General features: G+C 36.5%; 1 protein-coding gene across 2 annotated transcripts in view; it reads right to left on the bottom strand.

The window, feature by feature from the left end:
* Positions 1–5,762: 5,762 nt before the first annotated feature.
* LOC114146468 (metabotropic glutamate receptor 4-like) overlaps positions 5,763–21,523 on the bottom strand; it is a 180,424-nt gene continuing 164,663 nt past the window's right edge. Inside the window, exons 8-12 of one of the 2 annotated variants that reach the window (XM_028020539.1) lie at positions 16,971–17,107; positions 15,516–16,451; positions 10,910–11,156; positions 9,426–9,471; positions 5,763–6,011 (exon numbers count right to left, since the gene is read on the bottom strand). In XM_028020539.1, the coding sequence (XP_027876340.1) occupies positions 9,434–9,471; positions 10,910–11,156; positions 15,516–16,451; positions 16,971–17,107 (1,358 nt within the window). In that variant the 3' untranslated portion in view covers positions 5,763–6,011; positions 9,426–9,433. The remainder of the gene's footprint in view (positions 6,012–9,425; positions 9,472–10,909; positions 11,157–15,515; positions 16,452–16,970; positions 17,108–21,523) is intronic. The other variant, XM_028020529.1, reaches the window with a different exon arrangement.

Genomic DNA, 21,523 nt, shown 5'->3' with positions numbered 1-21,523 from the left:
TCAATCAATCAATCAATCAAATTTTATTTGTATAGCACATTTCAGCAGCAAGGCATTTCAAAGTGCTTTACATCATATCAAACACAGAAACACAATGCAACATAGAATCAACAATCAAAACACGACATTAAGTCAGGTTCCATCAATAAATTTGTAATTGATTACGTTTCAAATACAATTCCAAACAGGTGGGTTTTTGGTCGAGTTTGCATCCATAGAAGGTTTACCGGTTACACACCTACTGTGTTATATGGAACAAAATACCTGTTGCTATTTTTAATTCCCACTCACGCTCACAATCACACAGTTTAAAACGATGTAGACAGCATTTTAATGGGCTTCTGGCACAAGGCTCCGTACACCTCTTTCACGGAATTTCGAGTAGGGACTCCGCCGTCCCTCACGGATTTTTGTGCAATTCTATGGTACCTGTTAGTGTCTAGAATTTACAGGGTTTCAGTTACGTGCAATGACCCTCAGTCACTCGCCGTTTTTCTTCCTGCACGGGGCTCCGTAACCGTTAAGCATATGCCAACTGCTGAGCAAGGTATGCTTTTCTGTACTCCGAACTGCGTGTTGATGAAATTTGGTATACAAATAAACTTGATTTGCCTATACGAGATAGTTTGTACTGCATTTTATATAGGAAAAAAAAACAACTATATTTTACTACTCTGTTTTTTGTTCTTTTTTGGATGTCTACTTTGTGGCGTTATGTAGAATTGAGAACTTAATAGTACTGTGAATTGGTTGCACCTCTCTAAATATGGCGTATTTTGCTACCATTTATAAAGAAACAGCGACACATTATTAGCAAAACAATCTTTTATTAGAAACATATTGTATAAAAATGAACATGCTTCACACATTTAGATTTTTCTTTTCATATAGATAATTCATAAATATTCAGGCACTGTAACTTTTTAATATTTTTTAATATGTCAGTACATAAAGCAGACATGATCAATCCATTTTAATAACATACATTAACTTACCATTTAACTTCAATCAGCACTTACATATTCTATTTTTGCAACACGCACAGTGTTGTAGAAAAGAGGATCTGTGGCAAAAAACAGTAAATTATTGATATTCACAAACACAAACAATCCCACAAACAATACTCAATCAAATAATGAGAAAACCATTGCTGCATTATTGTAGACTTGTTGAAGCTGAGTAAATCAGTTATTGAAATTCTTAGTTTTGTATAACCACCTGCAGCAGTTTTCCTGTTGAACACTATGCTCTTCTCTCAAACTGTTCTTGTGACATATGAGTTCTGACATGCAACATACAGACTTTTGCATTGCTGAGGATAACATTTAATGAAACAAATTCCAGATTTACTATTTATGACCAATACTTCAGACTGAAGACAGGAATGCAGTTTGCACATAACTATAAATTGTACACGTTCAGTTCTGAATTACGCTTGAACAGAACACACTGAACACAACAGTGAAAAATAGAATGGCAGAAGTAGTTGGCAGGAGGCACAGGATGAAGGCACTGGCCCTTATTTATCAAGCAGAAATAACATTTACTTCCTGAAACTATTATTAGTATGTTTTATTTATTTGTGATTGCCAGATGGCAGAAAGGCATATAAATAGCTCTCAAATGCATATTAGAGACCCCAGGACTCTGGTGGATTCTATAATACAACACAGGCAGGCTGCTATTATTGCATCTACTTCGTCTTGCAAACATTTACATACCTTTAACTTTATCACATTTTGGCATGTTGCAACCAAACATTCTAATATATTTTACTGAGCTTTATCTGATGGACCAACATGAACATATAATTGTGAAGTAAAAGAAAAAGGAATGTATGTTTTTACACCAAACAAATTCAAAAGATGTGGTGTGTGTGCAACGCCTTCTCCAGAACTTCACAAAGATTCTCAATGGTGTTAAGGTTTGGTCTTTGTGGAGGCAGGTCTACGTGTAAAAATCATCTCTGATGCTCCCTAAACCACTCATTTACAGTTTCAGCCTGACGAATCTTGGCATCGTCATCTTGGAATGTTCCAACGTAATCAGGGAAGAAACAATCTATTGATGGAATTACCTGGTCATACAGCATATTCAAATAGTCGTCCGACCTCATTATGTTACTGAACCTGGAGCTAACCAACTACATCAACCCCAGATTTTAGCACTTGTACACCCCCACAAACTTGTATAGTAAACGCTAGGCTTGAGAGGTGCATCACTTCATCTGCCTCTCTTCTTACCCTGATGTGCCCATTACTGGAAAATGGCAAATCTGGATTAATCTGATCATTTTTATCCTCCTTTGCAAAGTGTGCCATTTTTCTCAGTTAGTCACTAGTGGTTTGTTTATGCCCCTACATCTGTTCTGTCCCAGTCTGTTGGGTTTCCTTCACATTACAGTTGTGGAAAGGCTCTTACTTACACTACTATACCCCTGAGTTCAACTACTGTTCTTCTTCGAGTGGATGTTACCAAATGTTTGTGATCACCAATTACTTAAACATTCAGGGGGTTTTTCTGACCACGTTTCATCCTCAAAGACAACAGTTCCCCTCTATACCTCCTGTTATTTTTTTTTATAATGTGTTAGACCAAGGGTGTCAAATTCCAGTCCTCAAGGGCCGCTGTCCTGCAACTTTTAGATGTGCCTCTGCTGCACCACACCTGAACAGAATAATTAGGTCATTAAGGCTCTGGAGAACTGATCTACACAAGGAGGATGTAATTAAGCCATTTCATTCCAGTGTTTTGTACCTGTGGCACATCTAAAAACTGCAGGACACCAGCCCTTGAGGACTGGAGTTTGACACCTGTGCGTTAGTCAGTACTCAATCCAATCTTATTACCTTATGCAGTTTCTTTAGATATTGTATAGACTAATAACCTTTCCACAGGATGTCTTTCCACATAGTTGTTGTTAGAAATGAGAAGCTTCTCATTACATCAGCTGGGATGAAACAACTTGTTGCCTGCTGTAAGACAATTGTCCATGCAGAAACTATCCAAACTAAAGGCTCATATCTATTTGCTCAGTTAAATTAAAACGAGTGTTAGATGAAATTTAGACATTTTCTCCTTAATTGTTTGTATAACCTGAAACAAAAGTCTATTCACTTTTCCTCTTGCAGTTGTTGGTTGGACTTTTGGGAGATTCATTGTATTTTCACACAGATTTGGGAGGGTCTAGAGATAAAGATGGACAGTTTCTCTACACTGAAGGTTAGGTCCTCCCAATTAAGAATTACAATGCTGAGCCAGAAATGCTGGTTCCAGACCTTCTGTGACAAACATCAGTGATAAGACTTGCATAGTCAGATAGTCACTCTGTCTAGTTAGAGCAGATCATACTGAAAGGGCACTAAGCTTATCACATATGTCTCCTTGCTGTTCTCATTCTTGCAAGAATTCCTGTTTGAGTATAGGTCACAGATGGCAAGTAAGAGTGACATTTAATTAGGGGAATCAGACTTTTTCCTTTACTTAATTTTTTACATTTACAACGAGCTGCCTTTTATTCTGACATCCTTAAATAGAATATTGTGAAGCGAGTGTCTTCACAAGTAATCTAATTATTAAATTGATTCCCCTTGTGTGTTATTAAGTTTTAGCACACAGATGTGAACTTTCTGATCTGTATTTCTCACGATATCCACCATGAAACAGTGATTGCAGCACCATGCTACAGGGATGCCTTCTTAAGGAAATCATCGAAGGGGAGAGAGGATGGAGCTCAATGCAAGACAAAACCTAGAAAAAAAAAAATCTGGAAGAGACTTGGAACTGGGACAGAGAGTCTTCAGACTTGAATATTTATGTTCACAGACACTTTCCATGAAATACAACAGAATTTGAAGTTCTGCATTTTGCAAAAAATAATCAGTGTATTTACATAAAAGATGTGCACATCTGGTTGCGACATATGGCAGAAAAAGACCCAGAGTTCTAAAAGGCATTGACTATATTTTGTGTTTGTAAAAAATAATTAGAAAATCACATTTAATTTTTATTCTATTAACAAATATGCACTTTTTTCTGTTGGTTTAAAACTATTACATAAAATTCATGATAACATGATACAATTTGGAAAAGTTCAATGTGTATGTAAACTTTTGCAAGCAGCAAGATTGTGCTCGATGAAAGGATGTTTTCCTCATCCTGGTTCATCTTTAGTTTAAGAAAAGGAGGCTATGAAAACTGAGCCAGTTTGTTTTCTGTCCGAACAACCTGAACCAGCTGAAAGGAAAATTGTCCATCACCAACTTCTTTACTAGTCTACTTTAACATTCTCATTTTTCTGGATGAAAGATCTCAATTACTCTAAATTTTCCAGCTTATGTAAACCATACTTGCCTCTAGAAATGCTAATGAAGACCTCACTGATCACAGATGATATCAAAAACAAGAAAGACACCAAAAATAATGTGACAAAACAAAAACTGCAAACTATTTAATGATGCCCTATGTATTCAGTCTCCTGCTTATTACCCATCGTTAGGTTTACATTTTAAAACATGTGCAAAACACTGATATGTTGAGGTTTCTTATCATTACAAACCAACCATTTTGTTAAACCCTGCATTTAGGTGCAAATACTGTTGGCTGTCTATAATGTACTATTTCTGTTTCACTGAGATAAGAGTGAATTAATATTTCTAAAAGCAGGGCAAAATTCTGCACTGCGTCTTCAACATCGGAAGAAACACAAAGAGGAATAGACTCCATCCTAATAACCCGGTTCTGTCAAAAACAATGAGTGTTGGCTGAGGTAAAATCTGAACTATCAGATAATTCCAAGACTGTTCTACGGGTTCTGTCAGTGCAAGATAAATAAGGACCATTTTGTTTATGTTGAAAATATGCATTATCAAGTCTGCTGACATGTATGGAGTGGAGACTGATGTTAAAAAAATCAGATTGCAATGCCGTTGTGCCTCTTTTTGTGTATGATTGCTCTTTTGTCCAGCAGAGGGTTGCCGAACAGGCAATGGCTCAAAATAACATCTTCGCCTGAATGACAAATGTGACAATGTTGCATTCCAAAGACACTGAAAACACAGCACAGTACACGGGATGTTCCCATTAGCATGCTCTGGGACTGTACAGGAGGTTTCCCAAGATGATTGTGACGATGTCATCATTGTCATTATGAACATTTTACCAGACAACTGGGCTGACCCACTGATTTATTTTCATGTCTTTCACATGTGGTTAGTTCATGAAGGAATACCGAGTGTGCTGTAGTAAGGCATGTACAGCATGAAGAGAACTGCAGCTTTCAACTCCACTGTAAATGAAAATACTACGTTTCTATAATGGTTCATCTTGTCAACTGCGTTTGAGTAAAAAAAAAAAAAAAAAAAGAGAAAAAAACCCCAACAGAATACTCTCTTATTTTGCTAAAATGATATGGTTCAGCCTTATAGAGAACTGATGATTTCTGTGCTATACACTCCAGAAGAAAAAAAACATACTACAAACTCCAGGTGTTCTTCTCAGCGTGATTCAAAAAGGTCAATAATCAGCTCTCTCATGTCTCAAAAAGAGCCGGAGAAGGAGAGTTCCTATCTATTTAAGCTCTCTTACATCCTCCATCTCAATTCTGCAATATACTGATTTAATATTCACATGGGCATAATAATTTGTTTCATATTTTATTTCTTAAGTTGTTTCATTCCATTTATTTATTTTATTTTCTTTTTGATTGTTTTAAAGTCTGTTCGAAATAAATAAATAAAAAATAAAAATAAAAAAAAAATAAAAATATTAATCTGGCATTCAAGCCTTATTCCCTAGAAAAATATGGCATCCTTTTTTGAATGAGTAATTTCCATGAATCTTTCCCAGTCCTTTGTTTTGCAGAAGCATCAAAGTTCTCCATCAAAATTCCAGTTATCCCTTAAAAACAGGTGATTCCTCCCCCTGCAGACCTTTGCTCCTGTCTCAGGATTTGTCTCCGTCTTAGATGGCATGATTGCTGTAACTTATGTATGTCTGCTTCGAGGCCAGCACTGCAAACAAGGGTGAGAAGAAAAAGCAGAGGGTTAAAATTGAAATGAAATGGGCGAGCCTCAAATAGGCGTGGGAGTGTAATCTTTAAAAATCCACATCGTGGGAATACAGATTGATGCAAGGCTCTATTTATAGATGACTTCATTAACCAAGCACAGGTGGAACTAATTCTGATAACACGGGTGTTGATGTAAAACTGCATTTTCGTAAAAACTTCCCGTCAACGCTGAGCATTATAATGGACATTTTTAAATTGGTACTGCTGCTCAGGATTTAGTTTTCTTCTTTTCTTTTCCAGCATGTTATGTAAACAGACCTTAGAGCCCAAAGCACCAAAATGAACTGCACATTGCAATAATTAGGCTTTGATAATAGAAACAGATAAACAAGTATCTTATTTGTAATTATTTTTTAATCCTGTTTCTGTTATGATGTGTGCAAAAATATAAATTTACAAAAAAATGTTTGTCTAACTGTCTAGTTTCCTGCAAATCTCATAGAGATAAACTTCAATATAACATTAAAAGAAAGCAGAAACCATATATGCCTCTTAAGCTGGATTTCAGCTGGTAACATTCAGCCACTTGGCAAGGAATTCTGTCAACAGAAGGTGAGAAAACTGTCAAGTGAACTGATGATGGAAATCGAAGCTTATGGGTAAGTGTGCTAGATCAACGTGCCAGACAATTTAAAAACATTTGTATCATAACAATTTTAATGAGGAAAATGTAATGAAATGAACCTTACACATGCTAGCTAAATGATACTAAAATCCAGACATAATCTGCAAACAATGATGAGGAAAACCTGCAGTTCAGACCAAAGCTGCTTATATAGTTCTACCAGATTTACATTTACATTTAACCTAGAAGCTGGTCCCTTTCAGGAAATGTCAGGACTGAACTGAACTGTCGTTTATGTACATTTCAATGAAAATAGCACGTCAAAAATGATTTATGCCCTTCTGAAAAAGCAGTGAACAAACAGATTTGTATTACATCAGTCACAATCTTATAATTGCTATTAATTTTTTTGTGCAAATTTCCACATGTATTTTAACAAAATATCGGTGGAAATAAGCTTTTGTGATATTAGGAAATTAGAAAAGAATTCAACGTGATTAATTTATGTATATTGTCTAATAATATATTTTGTTTTGAGGGTGTTAACTTTTGCTTTGTGTGTTTTGTTGTAGTGCCGTTTTGTCTCTGGACACTCTTGTAAATCCAATTTTAACCCACAATGCATCTTCCCTGGTTATACAAATATTAAAATGTTGTAAAAAGACAAAATAAACCTGTTAGATAGGCCAAAAGCAATTTCAGTGTGATTATATATGCAACAGTTTGTATAATTCACAAAATCAGCTTTCTGTTTTTGTAATTATCCAACTGTATCATAAATGCATTATAAGGGGGCAATGGGCATATCACAGCAGTAGCATTAAATGCAGAAGTCATTCTAGTGCTAGTCTTTCACCGCATGCAAAGACCTGTGAGTTCTGTATGCACCAAGCAAAGCATGCAAAAGTCAGTGAATTGGTAATTTGAAAAGTTTAATTACTACAAGATCAGAGGAATTGTTATATTGGACACTGAACATTATAAGCTGATAAAAGCTGTTACTACTTTTTATTTCTCGGAGTGTTCTTTCAGCTGTAGAAAAAAATAATTATCTGGAAAATCATGAATCCGTTGATTTACCAAACTTTACAAAGCACAAATCTACTATACATCATCAGGTGTCATGTTTAATAACCACATCTGGTCCATGTGCAAGTGTCAGTGGATGTGCCATGTTTTTTTTTTTAAATAAACATCCCTCAGTGAGCTTGGTGGTGGTAATCATACAACCAATCTGTCCACAACAGCGTTGGCTGATTGAATATGTCAGAGGGGAAAATCAGAATCAGGGAACAGCTAAAAGTCAGGGTGAGCACAAAAAATGAAGGAAGGATTTTTATTAGTAAACACTTCTCTATTTTTGTCAGAGCCACGTCTGGGGTGGGAATGGAAGGCGGTATTCTCGCCACTTCATCCAAAGCATCTCATTCTGGAGAAGCATTGATAAATGAATCTTATTTGAATATTTATGTGCTGCAAGGCCAAGATAAAGAATAGATGGTCCAGAAAGAATTGAACCTGGCAGACCCATCTGTCTTCTCTTGTTCACTCTTATTGTTGTTGTTGTCTCATTACCACAAATTCCTCTTTTGTCAGCAGAGAAACAAATTACAGGGGACACATGACTGTCGCTTGTCTTGTGCTTTCAGGGAAAGTAGTGTCATCTTCCTGCATTCACTGGCTTTACCATGCTGAGTGGTCTTTTTAAACATCATACACATATTGTCACCTTCCTAAAACAATGGCCTGAGTCATTTTTTGCCAAAAGTAAATTTAGCAAAAAAAAAAAAAAAAAATCATCACCTCTTTCATTCCAAAAGTTTTTTTAGGTAAAAAAAAAAACGCAAACACTTTTGGGGAAAATATTGACTTAGGTCATTGATTTAGGAAGGGGGTGATACTTTCCTTTCATGCTCATGTGTGTTGCTCACATACAGTGGCGAAAATAACTTTTAAGCACATTAACACTTTTCTTGTAAAAAAAAAAGTTGTAAAACATTTTCTAACATGGCTGTTGAAGTTAAATTCAGACCATATGTTGGTAACAACTCAGTCTCATCAGTCTACATATATTGAGAAATGGAAAAATATTCCATGAATTAGATGTAATAAATTTGAATAACACGAGTAATAATAAATATTGAAAACATGAGAAAAAGGAGGAGCAAAAATTAATAGAAAGCCGAGAAAACAGTTAAAATCTGTCCAAATTTAGAATGCAATTTTGCTCCTCAATGGTGCCAGTTCATATCAGTCAGCTAGTTTAGTCTTCACCATATTGCCTAGGTTACACTCAAAAACTATCTCATCATGCGTAAAAACAAAGAGCCCTCTTATGACTTTAATAAACTTGTATTGTAAAGCGCTTCACAAGATTTCCCACAGAAACTTAAAAAGTCAAAGAGGAATCTTCTATAAGAAAGAAGCCCATGACGTTTGTCATTCACGGTGAAGAAAGAGATTCCCCAATCAATTTTTGTTGATTTCTCCATGTGTGAGAACTGCTTTAGGTTGTTACCAACATCTGGTGAGCACATCATGCCAATAACCTCATTAGAAAGATATTAAATGAGAAAGATTTTTGCATGTTCAATATTTATTTTCACTGCTGTATTAGGGAGTGTGATTAGTGGCTTGAGTCATCCAGGGTGCTCCATATTAGCCAACACTCATTCAACACAGTGTGGCAGCAAGCAATTGTTTTACAGGTGTTGAACATTTGAAGAAATTAACAGAAGAAAAGTGGTAACAAAATAATAAAAGGGCAAAGTCATTAACTAATCTCATTACCTGGGAGTCTAAAGTCCCTCACAAGGGTCCCCTCCCTCAATACAGTCTGACACATAAGCACAAAGAGCAGTTGTTAGATTCACAGTTCAGATGTGGGGAGTGGGAGTCCTCGCCAGTAAATGGGCTCTATAATTGGATAAGATGGAACAGCTCTGTTCTCAGACACACAAGAAACTAGGCATGCAAGTGTGGGCACAGGCTTGGTCATCCTAAAACACATCACTATGTACAATTCAACTTTTCAAAGCATAAAATCAAAACCCTCAGTCATCAGACCAAACGTGGGTGTGTGACTGGATTTAAGCCTGTCCCCACACCGAGACTGCGTACTCATACATATCATCTTAGTGACTAAAAAGATGTTCTCACAACACGTCTTTGTAACTCTGTAAAAAATAAAATACCGTGTGCCAAATCTCACGCTTTCAAATTCTCAAGTAATTTCTGAGCTAGTAAGAGCCCACCTTTTACTGGAAAATGTGCCTGTATTTTAAGCTGATCAAGTAAATAATCAGGAATCATAGGGAGAATATTTTAAGAAAGACCAAAAACAACTAATCCTCAAGTGTTTGTGGAAGGATAAAAAAAGAAAATCTGAAAAGTGTCTTGCATTTATATTCAGCCACTCTAAGTCAATACTTTGTTGAACAACCATTTACTGCAACTACACCTGGGTGTCTTTTATGAAATGTCTCTAGCTTTGCATATCTGTTAGACACTTTGCAAAAATAGATCAAGCTGAGTCACACTGGATTAAGAGCATTTAATAACAGATGTAGTCTGGCTTGCACTGACCCATTCATTTGCTTTTAAATGCTAACTTTGACTGTGTATTTAATTTTGTACCGTTAGGGGATGAGCATCAACTCCAGTATCAGGGTTTTTACAGTCTCTGATGGGTTTCCTTCATGACTGGTCTGTATTTATCTCCATCCATTAACTAGCTTCCTTGTCCCTGCTAGAGACAATCCCTACAGTGTTATGCAGCCACTGCCATGTTTTACCATAATAGGGGTGTTCATGGGGATGTGCATTGCTAGGTTTTCTTCACACAGTGTTTTGCTTTTGTCTTGCTACTCTTTCATTCAAGACAGGATTGAGTGCATCACTCAAAGTAGTTAAGCCACTTTCTACCTCACAGAACAGAGTGTTTTAATGTGAATAGAATAAGCATATTCCTACAAATTATCTGGTGACAATGAAAGTAATTAGTTTCCCTGGATTTTACGTAGGGCCACTGGAGTACGGGGGCTGAAGAAAAATACATACCACACTTTTTAGATTTTTACTTTTAGTATTTATCACTTTACTTCCACTTCAATGTTCTGTACTGTTTTGTAGCTGAAAAATGTGAAAAGGTCCAAGGGGTGTGACTAATTTAACAGCTATAGTTGTGACTGACATGTTTCAGCTTGGAATCAGGTTTTTATACAAAAATTTGCATTTTCCACCTCTTCATTCCAACCATGGAGTGTTCTACAAACCTTGTGTTTCCAGACTTTCACAGAGTTCAGACTTGGCCTCTCCATTTGGCCTCAGGCCTCCTTTGGGGTTGAACTTGTTCGACATGGTGGCTGCAGTGACCACGGCCTTCAGGCTGCGCTTGCGCTTGGGCACATTCTGCTCTGGATGAAAGAGAACCACATAGACCTTCGGCATGTAGAGCATTCCCAGGGAAACCGATGCACTGAGGCTGACAGAGATTGTCAGGGTTGTTGTCTGGATATACATCTGTGTTGTGAAAGTGAAAGAGGAGAAAAAAATTATTAGATGAGAATGCAGTTTGTAGAGGCAAATCTATTCACATAGTTTTGAGAATTATCTGATCTTGCACAGTTCGGACAAATAATACAACGATTTTTATAGTAATCGCTTTCTATTAGTGCAGACACTCCACATCTAGAGTATAAATGATCTGTATGTGCAGTTAAAAGCCAATATTTTTGTGGACTACATAAAGTGTAAGCTGCATTACCTTTTTTCTTCTAGTGATTTTTAGACAATGTTTTATGACTTTTCTCAAAAGCAGACTTTACATCCAATTAGACAGAAAAACCCAGAATATAATTTGCAAATGAACATAGGGATAAAGAACTTAAAGATAAAACAAAATAAATAATAGCCATTATTACTCTTGAAGGGACTAAAAGGGGAAGATTTTAAATCTGAGAATACCACCCAAGCTATGAAGTACCAAAACTGAAATATTATGTGCGGGTCTCTCACTGTTTGAGGGACTAGTGCACTACACAAAATAAATGGCATGGTAAGGGATGAAAAGGATGTGAAATATGAAGCAATATCTTAAACAGCAATGAGTTAAAAAGTTGGGCTTCAAGTAGATCTTTCAAACACAAAATGAGCTTGACAATACCACAGAAATATAGTCACAAAGGCTTAAGGACATGAAAGTAAATATTTTGGAGTGGCTATCACAAAGCTCTGATTTTAATCTGATAGAAAATTAGAGGACAGAACTAATAAATGTGTGGATCATCAAGGCATCCTGCAAGACTGACACCAGATCCACGAGGAGGAATGGGCCACCAGTTGAGGAACATTCAGCAACAGTCTTCAGTTTTTCAGGGCAATTTAACCAAATACTGGGAAAACATATGTGCACTTCTGAATATAAATAAAGATTTTAAAATGTCTATATTATAAGTTTGGATTTTTAGCAAATAGCAAATAATTTGATTTCCTATTTGACATAAAACTGTAAAAGTTCATCTAAAAAAAAGTCGCCTGCTGATTTTTGACTCTTGAACAATTATATAATTTCCTCAGAAATATGCTGAGGTGGCTTACAGTTCCCATTGGTAAATCTCCTTAGAAAAATAGGAAGAAATGAACAAATGACTCCTCTTACATTACTTCCTCTCTAATGTTAATGAACACAAGGCAATGCATGTACATGGAAACACAGCTGAGAGACATCTTTTAAAGAAAAAAAGCCAAGGCTTTTGTCTGTCATTATAATTAGAGACATCAGAAACAAATTATTTGACACAGAAATACCTAAGAGGGATTTCAAACCACATGGCAACAGTTAATAATGATCCATATATTCAAGTCAAACATACTGTATGTTATTCTATATGGACTGGGTTGACGAGGATGCCTTGACTCAGCAAAGGCTGTCATTAACCACAGTATTTTTATTTAAGTCCAGCTTTAGGATTTGAAATCTAAAGGTCAAACGTGGAACAGAATTTGTGCATGTCTTAATCAGCTGATATGTTTTTCTTTTTATTTCAGTCATTTGCAAAACTTTTCCACAAGATTATGGATTGGATTTTAGCAAGAAATTGGATTTGTCTTTAGTTATAAGTTGATTGCATCATTTAGCTATGCCCAATGTTTATTTAATTGTATTGTTTATTTCCATTTTATTACATCATTCTATACTGAACGTCACGGATGTCTTGATGCTTTGATTGTCAATTGATGTAGCTTAACTTTAGCAACCAAAAATATTGGAATAGCATATTTAATTATATTAAATATGTAAAATCATTCACATAAAGTGGAAGAGCAAATCTAAATTGTAAGCTAATGTTTAATGTTCTTGAAGAAAATTTGAATCTTGGCTGAAGCCCAGCAAAAATGAAGACCCCAAAGTTCATGTCGTTTTGGAAAAAACCCTTAAGATGACACATGGAGATGGAAGCGATAAATCAGTGTATTCCATCATACTGCAAACAGCACATGAGCATTTTTTGGTGATAAAGGGCGAGTGTTGTAATCTCCCAAGAAGATTACTCTTGCCCCGGGGTGAATTCGGAACAATATTGCCAGCCCTCTGGAGTACAGAGTGAAGTCACTCTCTGAAGGGAGCCAAGACCCTTGTCCACTTTCATAGGACCTACTGACATAAATCTTTCTTCACACCCTCAAATGATGGTCAATCTGCTCCACTGGGGCATTGATGGTAAAGAGCTGAGAGCAGAAACCAATATGAAATTTCAGGGCTTCTTTGTGGCATTCCAGATTTAGAGAGTAGTTCTATTTGCACCAAGAATACCCCATGAGCAAAGCATATTGACAGGAAATAGGATTCAGTGAACCTTGCAAACTCTAAAATTCATAGTATTTGTCATACCTAATGTTTCCTGAAAACAAATATTTTCAGGAAAAAAATATCCAATAAGTTGAATATTTTTGGGAAAAATACCTTTTGCTTATTTGGAGGAACAAACAACATATTGCTGGACTAGACCTTATAATGTTGGAAATTTTGTTGAATGCAGTCATTTATTCAAAGCAAATAGCATATTCTCATGATCTGGCCATGCCATAAAACTGGGACTTGCAAGCATTTATACCTATTTGAACTGTTTCCCATTTTGTCTCATTACAACTATAAACACACAAAGTATTGCATAATTGTGGAAGGAAAATGTGTGTGGTTCTAGAATATTTTATCAAACGAATGCTAAAAGTGGCATGCACTTGTATTCAGCCGTCTCCAGTTAGATTCTATTATACCACTACCCTTGATGCAAACACCTTATGTATGCTTGGGGGCTGAGAAGCTAAGTTGAAGGAACATTCTTATAATGGACAACCAAGAGAAGAATGAGGAAAATGTGTATTGATTGTAACTTATTCTGGCATCATAACAAAAATATTAAATTACATGTTTTAGTGATGTTGTACAGCTCCAACATAGGATAGCTAAGGATCCCTACAGTGTGGATGACTAAGTGTGGATCACCCTGGATGACTAAGGATAGCTGTTGCTAGCTATCCTTAGGTATGTGTAGTGTAGAATTAAAGTTGTAAATGCACTTAGCACAACACTGAAATATGGTAATGGCAGCAATATGCTGTGTGGATACTTTCATGGTGGGAAGTCAGAAAAACTGTTCAGGGTGATACGAGGCAAACCTAGAAGAAAGCCTATGAGAGACTTGAAATAGGGGGTGAGCATTACCTTCTGTTTGTACAACAACACAATATATACAGTACAGCCAGAGCTGCAGTAGAATAGTCATATTTTAGTAGCCAAGTCAAAGCCCAGGCATAAATCCAACAGAGTATCTATGGCAAGACTTCATGTTCACTGACCTACATTAAAAGAGGACCGAGCTTCAGCTATATTGTAAAGATAAATTGGTTACAAGCTCAGTCTTATATGTGTATGAAAGGTTAAAATCTTTTATCTGTAATTACAAAAAAATGTGGTACCACAAGGCACTGAATACAAGAGGCACAATATATAAAAAAAAGAAAACATTGCATCCGGTTTCTTTTGCACTTCACAATTAAGCATTATTTTTGTTGATGTATTTTAAAATGTCCGGTTATGGTGTAGCATTACAAAATGTTTAAAAGTTCAAAAGATATGGCAAACTTTTTAAAGGGACTGTTTGTACATTGTGTGATTTCTTTGGTAAATTGCACATATTTAAACAATAGACAATCTAATGGTTGCTATTAGGTTTGTTGCTTTTTATAGCCCATTCTAAAGCTTCTGCTACTACTGCAATTTTACTTCTCTTCTCTGTGCTGTCTAGTGTACATCTGTGTTTCACAACCTCAGAATTAGCACTTGTAAGAGATAATTTATGATTCACTTTTAGCTGACAACAACAATCAACAGCTACAGCAGTTCTGTCCAATTTCACAACATCTACAGCTGTTTGCAAGAATATAAGTTGATTGCTGACTCTGTTTTCCCACTCAGTGAATATTTATGGAAACACAAGTAAAGAAATCATATCCAAGGAAATTCGAGGTGAATGAATCATCCTGACAATCCAGCTCTAAAAGCCTTGTAATCCCCTCAGTGGAGCTCACAGCCTATCAGCTTGTGATAAATGGTGGCGACATTCACAAACACAAGAGGCTGATCTTACACAAAAACATAATTTAAGCAGGCATTTTCATCACAATCTGGTGCAATGGGAACATAAGAGGTGTCCAAACGAATAACTTCCATACAACATGTACAAGCACATTTACTGATTTGTTCTAAATTCAAAAACATGCAATTTTGTACAGACCTAAAAGATAAAACTACTGATAAAACTGTGAAAACTTTGCTATTTATTTGGGTTTCTGTTGAATTTGATTTAGACATTTTACCTTTTCTGTTGACTGTGAAGTTCCAAAAAAGATGGGGATGAAGGCCAACCAAACAATGCAGGTGGTGTACATGGTGAAGCCAATGGGCTTGGCCTCGTTGAATGTCTCAGGAACTCCTCTCGTTTTGATTGCATAAACTGTGCAGGTGACCATCAGAAGCATGCTATAACCCAGCAGACAGATGAGAGACAGATCTGATATGTCACACTTTAGTACACCTCTGGACATTTCAGGATTGGATGTACGCTGGTCCTCATAGTCGATGATGGCTTGTGAAGGATCGACCCCGAACCAGATGCAAACTCCGAGAAGCTGCACCGATATCAAGCTGAACGTGATGACTAACTGAGAGGCTGGAGAGATGAATCGAGGAGCACTGACAGACATCTTGCCCTGCTCAAAAATCCTGTAGATCCGATTTGTCTTGGTTAGCAGTGCTGCATAGCTTATACTCATGCCCAGCCCAAGAAAAATCCTGCGCAGTGAGCATACAAAGACATCCGGGGTGGAGATCATGAGGAAAGTTGTGGCATAACACAAAAAGATACCCGTTAACAGGACATAACTCAGTTCTCGACCTGATGCCTTCACAATGGGAGTGTCATTGTAGCGAACAAACGTAGCAACCACTAGCAAAGTGGCTATGATGCCCAGTACTGCAATCAAAACAGGAATGACTGCCCAAGGAGAGCTCCACTCCAGCTTGACAATGGGAATAGGAACACATCCAGTGTGGTTCTCATTGGGCCGCAAATCAAATCGGCACATCTTGCAGGTGTAAGTGTCTGCCTGATACTGATAACCATCACAACTCTCGCAGTGCCAACAACAGGGAATCCCCTTCACTGTCTTCTTACGCTGCCCAGGACGGCATGGCTGGCTGCAGATGGAGGATGGGACTTCTTGAGTTCCACCAGGCCATTGCATCTCATCAGTCTGAAAAAAGCAAAAACAAAGGAGAAAGGATTTATGGTACAAGAAAGTTACTTTTGATTCAACAACTTATTTGATATAACAAACCACTCCTGCATTTCCCCACCCCTTTCTTTGCCATATTTTTATATCTCAGTATACTTGTAGGGATATTAATAAATCAGAATAGTATTGAAAATATTTCTTTTACCAACTCAAAAACAGAACTACAGAGATAATTTACAGAAAGTAATTATATTTCTGTTAATTTTGATGATTATGACTTAAAGTTATGAAAACTTACAAAAAAGTTTGTTTCTTTAACCATGAAAATATTACATGGGACTGAAACATCTAGTATTAAGTATTGATGAGGGGAGGCTTAATGCAACCTCAATTCATATTTCAGATTTTTATTTCAAAAGAAAATGTTAGAATCTCACAAACCATTGATGTAGATGAAATTATTATTGCCACAAGATAATGTAAAAGTCAAGAATGTTGTTTACACAATACAGTAAGATACAAAAGAATAGTTCATACATTGAGGTGGAGCTGATCTGTCCAGTACCCAATGATCTTGTATCCTGTGTTGTTGCTGCTGATCTGGTATTGGTAGATTTCATAGCGACCAGGAGCGTCTCCATTCACATTGAAGACCACAGGGGTGCCAGCAATTCCTAAACAATGAAAGAACGAAGAAAATGTTTTGTTGAAACAAGTGGTGAACTTCAGTGTTGAGCAACATATTTAAAACTTAGCTTATACTTAAACATATTTTAAACATTTTATATTTTAAACATATTTAAAAAATTTTCTTCTCAAACAGCCTTGAAATAAAAAAAAGTTGCAACAGGACCTCCTAGTGCTTTCAATATGCTTTTACTGAGGAGAACAAAACAGATGTTGACAGGTATTATATTGTGGTCTTTTGAGAAGAGCCAGAGCTTGTCTCTTTAGGTTCCCATGTCGCTTCCCTCTATTCGCTCTGCTTGTTGCCCCATTGCATGTTATTTACAAGGTCCCTACACATTACTAACGAATGACAGTACTGATTTTCATTACCGCTTTGAGAACTCTCTCATGTCTCTGCTTTCGGTTTCTAAAGCAATTGATAATCCCCTCTTGAGCTTCACAACTTGTTATAAAATTGTGTTGTGAGAGAAGGAGGATTCACTGAATTAGAGAAAAGATCCAATCATAAACGCACCATTAACAGCATCTCTGATCCATTTATTTACCTATTCTTTGCATTTCCTTCAATTCTCTGTTATTAAAACTTATCAAAATACTGAAACAAGTCCTCAGGTCCTCAGTTACCTTGCAGGAAAACACATTTGGTTTCCCAATACTCAGTTTTCTAATGTTGCTTTTTGATGTTCAAAAGCAATACCGAAGAAAACAATATTTACATATGGACCTCTACTAATTTGATGGTATTTACACAAAGCTTTATGACATTTTATAAAAATTCATGACTGTGATTTGTTTGAAAATAGAGAATTTGAGTACATTGTTCCCTTGTAAAGGCCACAGCACAGCTTTTTGATGGTTGTTTGTAGCTGAGAGTTCAGGTTTGAAACATGCAAGCCAGCCTCTGCAGCCCTTGCATTCACTCTCACCCATCAAAATCCTCTGTTTTTTAATTGCATTAGTGTCATCCTGTTGCAGTCTGGGCATGTCTAAGCCAACAGCAGGAAGTCACTATTACTATGAAGTGTCTTACCAATCTGAGCAATAAAAGGGAATTGGTGTTTGTTTCTTTAGACTTGATTGCCTTAATTGATTACTTGCAGTCTCGCAGGAAGGCACTGCTGTTTGAACGTTCAACAAGTAAATGTAAACAAATTCTTTGTTTAATAATCAGGTCACAGCTTTGATTTAACAGAAAATCTTGATTAGCTAGACTGTTACCAGCGGAGGTATGTGCAGAACAATATGTAGAGAGGAAAATCAAAACATATTAATGTTGGGAAATACCCCAGTAGGTGAAAAACAGCACCCTTGGTAAAGATTCCCTAATATGAATATCTCTTATGGAGATGTGGTGACTCCAATATCCCTCTTTTAATTGTGAATTTTAAAGATTAATTTACTTCCTTGTAACCTTTGTGTGGTTGGAAGAAATACCTGGGTCATTGTCCAGCCCTATATGTTACAGTTCCAGTTGTTTAACATTTTGTATTTGTTTGACTCTAGTGAATAAGGTTTCATAGGTAGTTATCTTCCTGACTCAATAACTTCAACATACATCAGACTTATGCAAATGCCATGGTCTATTGCCTTTCCCATTTTGAAAAGTGGACAAAAGAAATCCCTATGTCAGATCAAATTACAACCTCAGCAAAGCTGCTGGATTTCAAGACTTTCTGATAATTGAAAATAGTAGAGGTGCACCATAAAGTCATCTGGTGACCAGAATTGACTATCCAGTCAGAAACTGAAAAAGAAAAAAAAAAGTCTTTTTTCCTTTAAGTGAACCCATCCAAGGCCAGTGTCGCCAACTCAGAAACTTTATCACTAAATCTTGGCAACTTTTTACATCAAGCAACTTTCTACTTTAACATTGGAAACTTTACTTGCAAGGACCCCACCATAAGGATATGAATTTAAAGATTTAATAAAGGAAGCAATCAAAGCGATGGATGATTGGATGGAGGGAGAAAGGGGTGGAGGAGATGAGTCATCTGGGAAGATTCCCAAATGGATGTGAAGTTGAAGACTCAGGGAGGGGTTACAGTCTTCAAGAAATAACCTTTCCAGAGCTTGCAGACAGTGACTAAAAAAATAACTAACTAAATAAAAACAAACAAAAAATCAAGGTAACTCCTAAAGTTGCAGTTCTAAACATATAAATTGTGTTTTTACTTCGTTGACGTAAAAAATTGTTTTAGTAACAGCATATTCAAAACCCATTGTTGGTATTGCAAAATGCCTCACTTAAAATCTTTGAGTAATCTCTTTCAGCATCTTTCAACATCTTGGATTAAAATCCTTGTGATGCTGTGTAAGACGATCTATCAGTAAGTACCATCTTTATTTGCTGGATATGCAGTCATAGTCCGCAAAGAATCCTACATTCTTGCTTCATGTCCTAGAAGGCTTTAAAAATTTCATGAGACAAATCATCACTAATGTGAGGCATTGATTTTCTTACCCTATCTGTTGTAAAAACACATTGGTTTTATTGTTGTTGTCCAGTCTTCCAGTGACCATGCCATCACAAAATTGGTCATTCAAAAAGATATAAACCTTAAAATATATGACACATGTCTACCACACAATGTTATAGATTTAAGCCCTACACCTGCTTTGAGAGTTGACTTGTCTGGTTGAAAACATGATTAAGACTTCAGGATGAATTCAACAATGATTTTATTTTGCACAGACAGAACTGACCTACTTCCATACTAATAAACACACTCTGGAGCCATTAAACAAGGTATATACACTTAACAACATTCCTTTTTCAGTGCTTTAAACTTTCCTGTCAATTTCCATTTGGGTTCAAAACGTATAAAGCAAACATACTTGTCAGCTAAATTTTGTATTCTATTCCTAACAATAAAGGTTACATTAATATAAGAAACATCCATATAAGCTAAAATTATTTCATTTTTAGGCCTATTCTTACCTTACTTCTCTGATCCAACTTTGTAAAACAATGCACCTCAAAAGCACCAGGTAAGATGCTAAGGGTACAAGTTTTAGATTGAGCTTTGGGATATTGCACATTATCCTGATGGAAATAGCAATCAGAAGATGGGTACACATAAAGGTTGTCATAAAGAGAATGACATGGTCAGCATTTTTTTTTTCTCAATTGATCCTAAAGGGTGCAAAATGTCCTAAGAAAATCTTCTGTATATCATTAAATCACCAGCTGCCTGAACTAAAAGTCAGGATGGATCCATTTTTTTAAATTCTGCTTACACTAAATTGTGTCCCTATCATCTGACTGTCACACCTAAAACTAAGACTTATCATAAAAGGCAACTATTTTTCAACTGTTGTCCAATTTTAAAGAGTCTCTGCATATCTCAATTTCCTGTTCTTTCCAATAGGAAAGGCACCCTCTTTAGCCTTCTCTTCTCAAAGTCCATTTTCTTCAAAGGTTCTTGTCTTATGCAAACATACAGTAGATGATGATCTGCATAGCTTGGTTTTACCTACTCTTGCTTGTTACAGAATCTTAAACCACTCTGCACAATCTAGTCTGCTCTATGACATAAACAAGAATTTTATTTATTTTTCTCCCCTCCAGGGGGTCTTTTGTGGGCTCTAGTGTACCTTATATGAAAGTAGACTGACAGGAAAGGGGGAAGAAGGGGAGGGGAAGACATGCAGCAAATATCGCCGGGTCCAGGAATCGAACCCGCGACAGCCTCGTCGAGGACTCAAGGCCTCCAAACATGGGTCATGCTATCCCCTACGCCACCACACCACGCCCATAAACAAGAAATTTTAATCCATACAACTGCCATGCACTGCATATGTTTTCTATTTCTTTAATTCAGACATAATTGTCTCTGAGCATTTCAGTTGCTGTATTTTCTGAAGTACTCAAACCAGCTCATCAGGATGTTTGGCAACACCAATATAGCCTTTAAAAGGATGGAAATACAATTTATTTTGTATTCTGATGCTCATTTGGAACTTTGCATGCCTTAGTTGCACAGTATTCAGCCAATTTGCTGCTTTAGCAGACAAAATAATCTACCAGATCTTGTTCCCAGTAAATGACAGCAGTTTGGTAAATATTTTGTTAGGTCAAACAAAGAAGTTGAGAAAAATGCTAGACTGGAAACTTATTTTTTTTCATAAATATAATTGAAAATCCAGTTTGAGAATAGCTGCACCATTTGATTAACTGCATGAACAATCAACAATCTGGCTGTTGGACAGTCAGTTGGATGCCTCTCTTATCAAACTCTATTGTCAGCTGTCTTGCTTATTGAACAGATTGCTGGTCCAATTTCCTATACGACTGCTGTGTGTAACTGCAATGAACTGCTGTGGCTGAAGAAATGCTACCACGTAGAGCTAGATCAGATGATATTGTTTAAATATCTAATTTTTTTGTATGGAAAGTAGAA

Source organism: Xiphophorus couchianus, chromosome 1 (assembly GCF_001444195.1).
Source record: "Xiphophorus couchianus chromosome 1, X_couchianus-1.0, whole genome shotgun sequence".
NCBI lineage: Eukaryota > Metazoa > Chordata > Actinopteri > Cyprinodontiformes > Poeciliidae > Xiphophorus > Xiphophorus couchianus.
This window is presented reverse-complemented; position numbering and strand designations above follow the sequence as displayed.